General features: G+C 47.3%; 1 protein-coding gene across 3 annotated transcripts in view; it reads left to right on the top strand.

Moving 5' to 3' along the window:
- Positions 1–13,297, top strand: part of CASP8 (caspase 8) — a 51,085-nt gene that overhangs the window by 36,547 nt on the left and 1,241 nt on the right. For all 3 annotated transcript variants that reach the window (XM_062189936.1, XM_062189943.1, XM_062189951.1), the window contains 6 exons: positions 931–1,036; positions 2,077–2,215; positions 2,343–2,387; positions 5,217–5,281; positions 7,120–7,261; positions 12,017–12,518. In XM_062189936.1, coding sequence (XP_062045920.1) covers positions 931–1,036; positions 2,077–2,215; positions 2,343–2,387; positions 5,217–5,281; positions 7,120–7,261; positions 12,017–12,518 — 999 coding nt within the window. The remainder of the gene's footprint in view (positions 1–930; positions 1,037–2,076; positions 2,216–2,342; positions 2,388–5,216; positions 5,282–7,119; positions 7,262–12,016; positions 12,519–13,297) is intronic.

Consider the following 13,297-nt stretch of genomic DNA (forward strand, 5'->3'; position numbering starts at 1 on the left):
TGGCACATTCCAAGAGCCTGGCTGTGCCCGTCGTAGATTAGGAAACCATAAGGCCTGTTGCTCGCTTAAGGCACTGCCAGAGATTGGCTTCATGCTTACTTATGTAACTCTCACCATCTGCTTGTGATGGAGAGATGCAGTTACCTCCAGAACATAACTGAAGGAAAGACGTGTAGCACGCCTCACATCACACAGCTCGAAGATGGTGGAACGCAGGTGCTAACACCTGTAGTCTGGGGCCATGCACTCAAACATCACATTTCACAAAAACAGGGCAGGGGCGTGCCTACCAGAGGACTCGGGGGCAGTTCCGTAAACAGGAAGTTATGCTTTGTGCATTAGCCTTTGGGGTTACACAAAGGAAGAGGGGAGCAAATGCGGTCTGAGGACACCCAGGGAGTGCTGAGTGGGCTCTAGGTGGCCGAGCAGGAATCTGCAGGACGACAGGGGACGGAGCACCTGGGGGCACAGCATCGGGGTGGGGGCAGGGCTCACCCATGAAGGGTTGGTGAGAGCTGTGGTGTTCCGTGTGGAGTCTTTGTATTCCAGAACCAAACACTGGCCCTCCCCGACTTCAGAGGACACTGGCCAGTTCTCCTGAGGGAAGCGATGATCAATTTGCATTTTGGAAAGTATACTTTCCAAAAATCAACACTGTGTAGAAAGACAAAGGAAAAACGAGATTGGTTGAACTGAAATGAACTGGAAGGTAAAGTTGATGAAACTTCAGACGGTTCTGGGTGGCATAGCTGGGTGTGAGTCAGGATTCTGCCACCATGCCAGCCTCTCTCCCAGGACTCCACTCGTAAGTCATGTCATTAGCTGGCTTCCTTTTCCAGAGAGGCCGTTGGAACAGGTCCTCTGTGACTGTGTTACGGAGGGGAGATTGTGTGGGACACTCTGCCTCAAGTGTGTATTTCCACCTCACAGGGTCATGCTCTTCCAGATTTCAGAAGATGTGAGCCAACTGGAATTGAAGGCTTTTAAATTTTTTTTGATCAAGGAGATCTCCAAATGTAAACTGGAAGATAACATGGTAAGACCCGGCACCTCCTCCAGGTCGGTCAGCAGGGGCATTTCTGGGAGGAAGAGAGGCGCTAGCTATTCTGCTCAAAGCAGCCTGGATTCTCACCTAACCAGGGAGAAGGCGGCAGCTGGCACACAGGAGGCTTTGTGGGTGAGACTCCTGTCTGCCCTGAAGCACTGTGCACACTCTGTACAGGGAGCGAGGCGCAGCCAGGAGCCAGGAGAGGTGACTGGTTATGCACACAGCCCAGTGTGTGACGTGTGCAGCCAGGGAGGGCCGTGGTGGCCTGAGATAGCCCCTCGCGGCTGCAGTCCCCCAGGAAACTGGGACGAGGGGGTTATGTGTGTATCTGTATGGCATGAGTTTGTGTGTATGTCTCTCTGTGTGGTGTGTGATGGTGCATGTGTTATGTATGGCATATATGTCTGTGCCTGTGTGTCTCTGTATGGCTAGTGTGTGTGGGGTGTATATGTCTCTCTAGGTGTGTCTGTGAGTGTGGCATGTAAGTCGTATGTATTTGTGGTAGGTGTATCTCTGTGTCTGTGATGTGGTATGTGTGATTGTTTCTGTGTTTGGTGTGTGTGGTCTGTGATTGTGCCTACATGTCTGTGCATGTCCCCATGTCTGTGCAGTACATGGGCACGTGTGAAGGATTGTGTGCTTGTTTGTATCTGTGACTGTGCCTCTGTGTGTGTGAACTCAGGCCTGGAAGTGGGTTTCGTGCCAGAGGCGGTCCCCAGGGCTGTGTCTCAGCCATGCGCTGGGCCAGTTCCCAGTGCCCACAGGAAAGCATCCACCACCACTCTGAGCCCAGGGCCTGGGGACAGGGTCTCATGGGACCCAGCCACTTCTCTACCCTCCCTCTCTGTCTGTCTGGGTCAGAGAACCCAGACTCACCTGCTGGCAGTCTGGTAGCTGCAGGAGACCAGCACACACTCTCAGGGGCTCGGCTGGGGGAGAGAGGGCGGGTCCCTTGGCTGGGAGGGAGTGGATGTGGGAGCCAGCATGCACTCAGCCAGCACAGCTCAGCGGGTCCTCTCCTCCCCCAGAGCTTGCTGGACATCTTCATCGAGATGGAGAAGAGGGCCCTCCTCGGGGAAAGAAACTTGGACACCCTGAAAAAGATCTGCGAGCAAATCAACAAGAGCCTACTGGTGAAAATCCACAATTATGAAGACTGCAGCCAAGGTAGGACAACCCTGACCACTGGGGACAGCCGGACGGGTGAGCCTGCCCAAGTCCCCCTCTCCCCCCGCCCCCCAGCCCGCAGCTGCTTCTAAACAGCCACGTGGGATGGGCTTCTCTTTTGCTCCAGGGAGAAGAATGAGCCTGGGAAGAACTACAGGTGCATGTTCAAATGGTAAGTCTTGGAAGCAGGTGTCAAGGTGGACTGTGCTCATTTGCCCCCTGACCGTCTCCCCCGCCTCCTCTCCCCTTCTGCTAGCTCGCCTCGTGTCACCATGAAGGTCCAGTGGCCACTCGCCACTTCTCCACAACCGCCTTCCTCACAGCCAAAAGCACCGAGCCCGCAGGCCCAGCTGGGCGAGTGTGAAGCAGGTGCCGATCAGTAACAGGGCGCGAACTGTTTGCCCCGTGTTCCTTTTCACCCTCGGCACGCACTGCCTGTGGGATGCACTGGGTAGCTGGGCTGGGGTGATGCTTCAGAGCGTCCGTGGTTAAGTCCTTTTCCCTCTCAAGAAAAATTCTACTCTGTGCTCCCTCCAGGTCAAGAAGATCCTTGGCCAATTATGACTAATTCAACCTCTGGGCTTTTTTTTGTTGTTGTTGTTGAACAAAGCAACTTTCTATTTATTCATTTTTAAAGAGTTATATATTTGAAAGGCAGAGTGACAGAGAGAGACAGGGAGAGAGAGAGAGAGAGAGAGAGAGAGAGAGAGAGAGAGAATTTTTCCATCTATTGGTTCACTCCCCAAACGGCTGTGATCATCTTAGGTCTTGCTCATCTTGGGCCTGAGCCAGGCTGACATTAGGAACTCATCCAGGTCTCCCAGGCAGGTGCAGGAGTCTAAGCATTTGGACCATCTTCTGCTTCTATCTACTGGTCCATGCCCCAGAAGCCCATGAACAGCCGTGGAGGAGGAGGAGGCCAGGAGCCCAGAACGTTAGGTCGGTTCCCCTGTGGGGGGCAGAGACTGAAGTATTTAGGCCATCACCTGCTGCCTTCCCAGGGCAGTGGTTAAGACGCTGGATGAGAAGTAGAGAAGCTGGGACTCGAACCAATGCTCCACGGGATGTCAATGTTGCAGGTGGCGGCTTCACCTCTGCATGGCAACACCTGCCCCTGAATTATTCCTTTCTGTCCTCGCTCCATCGCAGGGCTCCCTGGTCTGCCCACACACCTGAGCCCCACCCCCATCTGCCTGCCTCCCCTTGGGCTGCTTCAGCCAAACTCCCTTTCTTATCCAGAAGGAACCTGGTCCCATCCTCCGTGTACTTCCTACCCGGGGAAGCCAGACACCCACAGGATCTCCTTCAAAATGTTGATCAATCAAGTATTCTTGGTGACCATAAAAACTATATATACTCGGGCTGGCGCCGCGGCTCACTAGGCTAATCCTCCACCTGTGGCGCCGGCACACCAGGTTATAGTCCCGGTCAGGGAGCCAGATTCTATCCCGGTTGCCCCTCTTCCAGGCCAGCTCTCTGCTATGGCCCGGGAAGGCACTGGAGGATGGCCCAGGTTCTTGGGCCCTGCACCCGCATGGGAGACCAGGAGAAGCACCTGGCTCCTGGCTTCGGATCAGCGAGATGCGCCGGCTGCAGCGGCCATTGGAGGGTGAACCAACAGCAAAAAGGAAGACCTTTCTCTCTGTCACTCTCTCTCACTATCCACTCTGCCTGTCAAAAAAAAAAAAAAAAAAAAAAAAAAAGCTATATATACTCACAGAAGATGATTCTAGACTCAGAAAAAATTGAAAAACCCAGTAAAACTACCACCCCATAGACATTAATATTAATATTTTTGTTGTCTTGTTATGCTGGCTTTTTAAAAAAATTTACTTGAAAGGCAGAATTACAGAAAGAGGAGAGAGAGAGAGAGAGAGAGAGAGAGAGAGAGATCTTCCATCTGCTGGTTCACTCCCCAAATGGCAGCAACAGCCAGGGCTGGGCCAGGCTGGAGCCAGGGGCCAGAAGCCAGAAGCCGGAAGCTGCTTCTGGGTTTCCCATGTAGGTGCAGGAACCCAAGCACTTGGCATCTTCTGCTGTTTTCTTGGGCACACTGGCAGGGAGCTGGATGGGAAGTGGAGTAGCCAGGACTCGAACTGGCACCCATAGGGGATGCTGGCGTCACATGCAGAGGCTTAACCTACTATGCCACAATGCTGCCTCCCTTCCCCACCTTTTTTTTTTTTTTTTTTTTTTTTTAAGACATCCTGGCTTCTTGTAGTGCGTGTGTGTGTGTGTGCATGTGCAGTACATGCCTTTTGGGTCACTCCTTCAAGATTAAGCCTGCACAATGTGCACATGGCCAGTGTGTGCTTGAGTCTGAGACTTTCGGAGTACTTTGAGGAGCAAAATACTTTTGAATCAGTCGTTCCTGCTGAGCTAATGGTTCTGTTCATAAATGTCTCACAAATGCCACAAAATTCAAGCTGCCCACGTGGAGGAATACAGAGTTACGGCGCTGCTTGCCTGGTCACGGTTTTCCCTCTGGTGATGATGGTTGAAGCCTGTGTTTCCGGAAGCCGGAGCTTCTGTTTCAGGCAGTCTGTGAGTTCTCATTGGAGAAAGTACCTCGGGGCTGGAAGTGACTCTGTGGGTTAAACCACTCCCTGCAGTGCCGGCATCCCATGTGGGCACCGATTCCTGCCCTGGCTGCTCCACTTCCAATCCAACTCCCTGCTAATGGCCTGAGAAAGCAGTGGGGGATGGCCCAGGTGCTGGGGCCCCTGCACCCACATGAGAGACCTGGAGGAAGCTCCTGGCTGCTGGCTTCGACCTGGCCTAACCCTGGCTGATAGGGCCATTTGAAGAGTGAACTAGTATATGGAAGATCTCTCTCTCTCCCTCCCTCTCTCTCTTCTTCTAACTCTGCCTTTCAAATAAAATAAATCTTAAAAAAAAAAAAAAAGAAAGTACCTCAGTTGTTCTAGGAAGTTCTGTAGGCTTCTTTACCCCAGTGCTTTTCCTGCCATGTCTCATTGTAGCCGTCTCTGCTTGCTTGTAGGGGAGGAGCCCTATGGAGTGCTGGCACTGTCAGACTGTCCAGGGGAGCCAGCGAGCAAGGCACAGGTGCGTGGAAACCTCTGAACCCCTCTCCCTCTGCACAGCAGATTGGGTTATTGGATTGGTTGGTCGATTTTTCTTTCAACTGCCAGATAAACCAATAAAGGGCAGACACTGACAATTTTGAGAATGGTTAAAAAAAATGCACAGGAGAAATTAAAAATGTGCCATGATTTTTTTTTTTTTTTTGAGTGTAACATCTTCAGTTTTCAATGCATTCTTTTTTTTTATGTTAAAGCGAAGGACAAAGGAATTGGGGATGACTGGAGGGTGGGCGGTGGAGGCCCCGCACCTCACAGGGCAGCAAGGTCAGGACTTGGGAGGAGCATCCAGCCCCACTGGAACGAGCAGGACCTTTGCTTCCTGCTTGACCTTCCGGAAGTATTCCTCTGGGTGGTTAGGAGCAAGCAGCCCATAGGGGATCCAGCCGTCTCTGTCATCTCAAGGAGCCAGTGGAGAACTTTGTTTTCTCGACACAGTAGCGTAATACTTGCTGTGTGTGTAACCTTCCGCGGCTCATGGAGTACCTTCCCACTCACTGACCGGGTCTCTCCTCCTGGTGGCGGGAGGCTGAGGCACACGGCTGCCAGGGTCAGGCTTCACAGGGGTATTTACCAGTGTGCGCGTCTGAGAAGATTACCACAGCGTCCTCTCAGTCTGGACCACGAAGGAGTCCCTGAAGTACCGAGTGCTCTGTAAGTGGTCTCAGGTTCTGCCAGCGTGGTTCCCTTGGAACAGCTTACGATACTCAAATTTAATGTCTTAAAAATATATCTACTGTGCAGAGTAAATAATGAGCACCTGAAATAGTAAATTATAATTGACAATCTTAGCAGGTGCTTCATAAAGCGTGCACTGTCTTAGTCAACAAACTAAGATACTAAGAAATCAGATAACTTTAGCCCAAAGTGTTACATTTAGGAAAGGCTACAACCAGGAATTGGATTCCTAGCCTGGAGTCCTTTACCTGCCTTAAGGGGCTGTGCAGATTTCCAAGTAAATGCTGAGATTCTTAGCGCTGAACTGGCCCTCGGAAGATGAGCACGGCCCAGGGCCAGCTCTGCCTGTACTGTCAGGCACTGCGGTCGTGGTACCCTGCCCCGATGCTGCAGTCCCGAGAGAGGGGTTAAGCCAATAGCTTTCAAATCCCTGGGGTCACACTGCGTCTTGTGTGAGGGACAGGCTCTCAGGGGTTAGCCAAGAAGCCCAGCCCAGAGAATCACAAGGTCATGGCAGGGCAGCCCGGAGACATTCATTCATTCATTCACTCTTGATGGAGTTCTCCTAAATGAATAAATGCTGGTTTCTGGCACAGATGTTACCTGTCTGAGGACATTTCTGTTCAGCAAAGGAAGCAGGTAGAATAACTGATGATCCTACGACATGATGACAGCAATGTTCGTGTGAGAGTACTTCAGCAAGTATATGGAAGATGGAATTAAAAACTAAATCTGTTTTGGTGCCAATATTTCTGAAACTCGTGTGTGTGAAAGATCTTCTTAAAGCTCATAGGAAATGTGTTTTATGAAAAGACTATGCATGGATTCCAAAAATTTGGGGCACCAAGACAACCTTCTCTTTTAATTCTATTATTCCACAACCTTTTTGATGTGCAAAGAGCTGACTGGGCCCAGGACTGGACTAGTGGCTTTAGAACTGTGGGAAGGGTTCTGGATGGGAACTGGGTCTGCAGGGAGATGACCCCAGTTGGTGGAGGGCAGGGGAAAGCACACGCGCTTCCCAGGGTGCTCAGGGGCCGGCCTAACCCTTGCCAGAGGGTTGTCTCTTTAGATGGCTTGTGTTTCACCCACAGTCAGCCCCTGGGTTGGGTTTTTGTTTTCTAGACATCAGAAGAAGTTTACCAAATGAAAAGCAAACCGCGGGGATACTGTTTGATCTTCAACAACCACGATTTTAGCATAGCACGGAGAGAAATGCCCAGACACCGATACATGAAAGACAGGAAAGGAACAGAAGTTGATGCAGGTACAGAACCCAAAAGACAGAGGTGAAGTATCCTTATACCCAGAAGTGGAGTTGTAGAGAGAGGGAGAGACATAGGGAGAGGTCTTCTATCTGCTGGTTCACTCCCCAGATGGCCGCAATGGCTGGAGCTACACTGATCCAAAGCCAGGAGCCAGGAGCTTTGTCTGGGTCTCCCATGGGGGTGCAGGTGCCCAAGCACTTGGGCCATCTTCCACTGCTTTCCCAGGCCACAGCAGAGAGCTGGATGAGAAATGGAGCAGCCGGGACTTGAACTGGTGCCCATATGGGATGCTGGTGCCGCAGGCAGAGGCTTAGCCTGCTATGCCACAGTACCAGCCCCTGTAACCATTTTTTAAAAATTAAAATGGAGACAATGAAAACTGTACCAAGAGGGCATCGTGTTTTAAGAAAATGCATTTGAACACATTTATCTGTGGGAGGTGAAGAATATTCTTAGATATTTGTTACTTTTTTGCTTTTTTAAAAAAATAAATTTTTAAATCAAAGCAATGTATGTTTAAAGATGGAATTTTAAATGTGACTAAAGGGCTTATAATGAAAAACTTTGCTTTTAATCCGACAGCTGAATAATTCTTCTGTAGAACACTTTAAGTGAAAAAATTGCCTTGGTGTCAGAACTCTTTTTTTCATTTTTAAAGACAATTTATTAACAATAACTACACAGCATGAAATTGCCATACATGTATGCAGTATGTATTGACTGAAGAATAACTATCTGAGGCCGGCGCCGTGGCTCACTTGGTTAATCCTCTGCCTAGCAGCGCCAGCATCCCATATGGGCACCGGGTTCTAGTCCCGGTTGCTCCTCTTCCAGTCCAGCTCTCTGCTGTGGCCCAAGAAGGCAATGGAGGATGGCCCAAGTGCTTGGGTCCCACACCTGCATGGGAGACCAGGAGGAAGCACCTGGCTCCCGGCTTTGGATCAGCGCAGTGCCGGCTGTAGTGGCGATTTTGGGGGTGAACCAATGGAAGGAAGACCTTTCTCTCTGTTTCTGTCTCTCCTCTCTCTCACTGTCTATAACTCTACCTGTCAAAAAAAAAAAAAAAAAGAACTATCTGCATTTCTCCTTCTTAAAAATTACTTTACTTTGGAGACTTGGAGCTCTTTCCTTCTGTTCATTCATAAACTATGCACTGAGTTATTATGAATGACTGCCACCCAACAATGTTTTATAAAACTAGTAACTCATTCTTGGCATCCAACTCTGATTGGCTACCAATTATCTAAACTAACTGTGTCCTCTCCACCCCTCCCAGACTCCAATAATCATTCTTCTGTGTTCACACTGAGGTGTTTTTGTTTTGTTTTGTTTTTTTCACCACCCACATTTGGGAGAGAATAAGCAGGATTTGTCTCGCTGTTCCTGGCTCATTTCACTTAGAGTTATGTCCTCCACTTTCATCCACACTTTGCTAGAGTTGCATTTGGGCTATTGAATGAGGAAGTAGTGGCTTCTTAACAGAAATAGCATTTTCAAATGCTAAACTAACCAAAAGTTCTATTGCTCAGCCCATTTAACCTAAGATTGAGAATGTCCAAGTTGAATGGAAAATTATATTTATGGTACATGAATATAAAAATGACTACAGCTAAAAATGATAATAGAAACTATCCAAGCCAACCTTTGAAATACTATTATTTTTTATTTGGTCAGAGAACTTCTGAAAATTGTGTTGAGTCAAACTGTCAGTTAGTGAAATTTTTTAAAATTGAGAAGGGGTTTAGATAATTGATGCAGACTGAGTATAATCAATCAAGAGTCTGTAATGGTCTCTGTTGATATTTGATTTGTTTATTCAAGAAAACCTATGCTGAGGTTTTTAAAAGCCCCAGAACTGAAGCCTGTTGACTACATCATTCATCATCATGATATTAAAAAATAGTTTTCACATCTTTGATTTCTACTCATTTAGTGTTACAAATTTCCCACTCAAATAACATTTGCTTCTGTTTCTGGAAGTTCATTTTCCTTACATGAGGAATCTTCCAAAAGTCCATGGAAAAGGCACATTGTGAAAAAACTATGCATAAGTTTCAAAAAAAAAATTTGTACCCAAGTAAACTTATTTTTAAATTCTATTTCCCAGGGACTTTTTGAAGTGCCCTTGTATCTAGTGCACGCTGACTGGACTCTGGTTGTTATTTGAATTTGCATGTTCTACCTTTTCTGTTGCTGTTTTTATAGTCCACATTGATCAAGTAAGAGTAGGAGACCCCATTGCTTTCCCCCCTTCTGAGATGTTCCCCTCTGTTTTGCTACAGTGCCTTGTGAACTCCTTCACAGTCATTTTCTTTTCTTTTCTTTGTTTTTATTTTTAAAGATTTATTTATTAATTTGAAGGGCAGAGTATAGAGAGGCAGAGACAGAGAGAAAGATAGAGGGAGGTCTTCTGTCCACTGGTTCACTCCACAAATGGCAACGTCCGGAGCTGGGCTTATCCGAAGTCAGGAGCCAGGAGCTTCTTCCAGGTCTCCCATGCGGGTCAGGGGCCCAAGCACTTGGGCCCTCCTCCACTGCTTTCCCAGGCCACAGCAGAGAGCTGGATCGGAAGTGGAGCTGCCGGGACTTGAACCAGCACCTATATGGGATGCCAGCACTGCAGGCAGTGGCTTTACCTGCTGTGCCACAGCATCAGCCCCTATAGTTATTTTCTTCACCAGCATCTTACATTTCCAAAGGAATTAGAATATTCCTACAGAATCAAGGCACTGTGTTACCTCCACCAAAGTACGTCCAAATCAACAAGGAGCCTTCACGTTTCAGTTACCTTTCTCTATTCCTTTCTCTAGACTGTCTCTTGACTGAGGATTTAAATTTAGCTGTGATGTGCTGACAGGGACAGACTGCTAGTGAAGGAATAAAAATGGTGACCCAACAAGGATCAAGAGAACAGGAGGCCGGCGCCGTGGCTTAACAGACTAATCCTCTGCCTTGCGGCGCCAGCACACTGGGTTCTAGTCCCGGTCAGGGCGCCGAATTCTGTCCCTGTTGCCCCTCTTCCAGGCCAGTTCTCTGTTATGGCCCGGGAAGGCAGTGGAGGATGGCCCAAGTCCTTGGGCCCTGCACCTGCATGGGAGACCAGGAGAAGCACCTGGCTCCTGGCTTCGGATCAGCAAGATGCGCCAGCCGCAGCGGCCATTGGAGGGTGAACCAATGGCAAAAAAGGAAGACCTTTCTCTCTATCTCTCTCACTATCTATCTGCCTGTCAAAAAAAAAAAAAAAAAAAAAAAGAGAGAGAACAGGAATGAAGAAAACACATAAGGAAAGATTTCCACAATTTTTGAAGATGAAATAAAGTAGGAAAGGTAATGGACTTCACAGAGGTGAGAAAGATAGAACCTAAGTGACAACAGAGGGGAATGCAAAAAAGAGGCAAACCCATTTACCCCACAGAATTCTGGGAAAATGCAAAAAATTGGAGATACAAAGTGTAGGTGAGACGATGAGCTGAAACTATGAAGGTTCTTTGAAAGCCTACACAAAGGGTCATCAAGGAATACATAATGAAAAAATTATGCTTGGATTTCAAATTTTTTTGCAACAGAATAACCTTATTTTAAATTCTATTATTCCGAAAACTTTTTGAAGTTCCCTTACACAAGACACAGTGATAACCCCCCGATCTATGGATCATCTCAAAGACGCCAACAGCTATTCCTATTGTACCATAATAAGGGACAAGAGAGTAAGGGAAATTCAACCTCCTGGTAGCATGGAGTCAACTATCTAACCCAATTTAGTTCCAAGAACTAAACAGCAAAAAAGTAGTTAAAAGCTGAAAGTGTTGGCCTCGTGAAACATGGTGGGGGAACAGAGAGGGTTAGTGAGAAGATCACTGTATATATATATATATATATATATATATACACACACATATATATATACATATATATATGTGTGTGTGTGTGTGCGTGTGTGTGTATATATATACTCACATATATACATACACATATATATAGTAGATCTCTTAGTTCTATTTTAAAATATGTATATTTTATTTTGATAAATACAAACATTTTGTAGCTGGTTTAGCATAAAATAAATATTTTGCTAAAAATGACTTTGCTTTTAGGGATGGCACTGTGGCCCAGTGGGTCAAGCTGCACCCTGTAACACCAGCAGCTCATATGAGCATTGGTTTGCATCCCAGCTGCTCTTCTTCTGATCCAGCTCATTGCCAATGCACCTGATGGCAGCAGAGGATGGGCTGTAGTGCTGGGGCCCCATGTGGGAGATCCAGAGTTTCAGGTGTCTGGCTTTGGCCTGGCCCAGTCCTGGCTATTGAGGTCATTTGGGGAGTGAACCAGGGGAGGAAATATTCTCCGTCTCCCTCCCTCTCCCCCTCTCTCCCTCCTTTCTGTCTCTCTCTTTCTCTGTAACTCTGCTTTTACAATAAATAAATCTTTTAAAAATTACTTTTTTTTCCTGACTATATAACACAGTCACATTTTAATTTGGCTTGGTAGTAAGCCTTAATAATAGTTCACTCATCTCATAAAGTAGTTCAGAAAAGACAACGGACCAATAATAGCATTCTCCCCTTTACCATTTGCTTCAAGGCTTGGAAATGTTTCCAGCTGCCTATAGAATCCAGCTACTGAGATAGGAGGTCCTGTTCTCTCAGTTCTGATTCAAATTATCATTAACATCAAACTCACTGTTCTCTCCAGCTGTGGGCTGTAGTGTGGGAATGATCGTGCTACAGTGTAACTTCTCTGACTTGACTTTTCAGAGGCTTTGAGAAATACCTTCACAGACCTTCACTTTGAAGTAGTCCATTACAATGACTGCACGGCAATGCAGATCTGTGACATTCTGCAAAACTACCAAAGCATGGACCACAAAGACAGAGACTGCTTCGTCTGCTGCATCCTCTCCCATGGAGACAAGGGCATCATCTATGGCACTGATGGGCAGGAGGCCCGCATCTATGATCTGACCTCTTATTTCACTGGTTCGAAGTGCCCCTCTCTTGCTGGAAAACCCAAAGTCTTTTTCATTCAAGCTTGTCAAGGGGATAAGTACCAGAAAGGCGTTCCTGTTGCGACAGACTCAGAACAGCAAGAAACCTATTTAGAAATGGACTCATCGTTTCCAAAGAGATACGTCCCCGATGAGGCTGACTTCCTGCTGGGGATGGCCACTGTGAACAACTGTGTCTCCTATCGAAACCTCGTTGAGGGGACCTGGTACATCCAGTCACTTTGCCAGAGCCTAAAAGAAAGATGTCCTCAGTAAGTTTTGCCTGCCTAAGCCTCCTCGAAGTTCTACCACCTGCCTCATCCCCCATCTCTACGATTAGAGATCCATATTTAGAGTCCACTAGAACGTGCTTTGTGGTTGAGGTAATATTAACAGATCAGAGAAGTAGCCAAGGGAGGTGACTCCCATTCATCTGCAAATGTCTAGCCCTGGGAGAAAAGGCAAGTGTTAGCATCTTTACCATGGATGGAGATACGGGTACTCATTGAGGGGTTTTCTTAAAACCAGCACTTCAAAAGGACAATCAGGGTATCCTGGGGCTGGAAAAGATGGTGCAGCTCTACAGTCCAGTTCTCTGTCGTTAGGCAGAAACACTATGGAGCCACATGAACTGGCCTGCAGGTCTGTGGAGAAGGCTGCCGGCACTTTAATGTTTAACAACCTCTGTTGGAAGTCCTGTAATAGCTAACCAGCTTCCAACCCTCTGGGTGCACTGTGGGAGATAAGTAGTGAAGATTAGGAACCCCTTATATTTCCACTATCTTGGTCTGCTTTGAAGCCACACGTGTGGGAAAATAATCTTCTCCCATCTATTATATCACGTGCTTCCTTTAGTTAAATTATAGTGCATTATATCATCGTTCATTGGAACACACACCCAGCAGACAGATGAAAGCAAGGAATCTTTTGCAGGCTCCTTCTAGCCTTGTATCTCACTGCGTTTTGAGTGTCCGTATGAAGAATAAGAATTTTTCATGGCACATGAAGAGCGAACCAATGACATCACTGTGATCTTTTCATTTTCTAATTC

Source organism: Lepus europaeus, chromosome 1, assembly GCF_033115175.1.
Source record: "Lepus europaeus isolate LE1 chromosome 1, mLepTim1.pri, whole genome shotgun sequence".
NCBI lineage: Eukaryota > Metazoa > Chordata > Mammalia > Lagomorpha > Leporidae > Lepus > Lepus europaeus.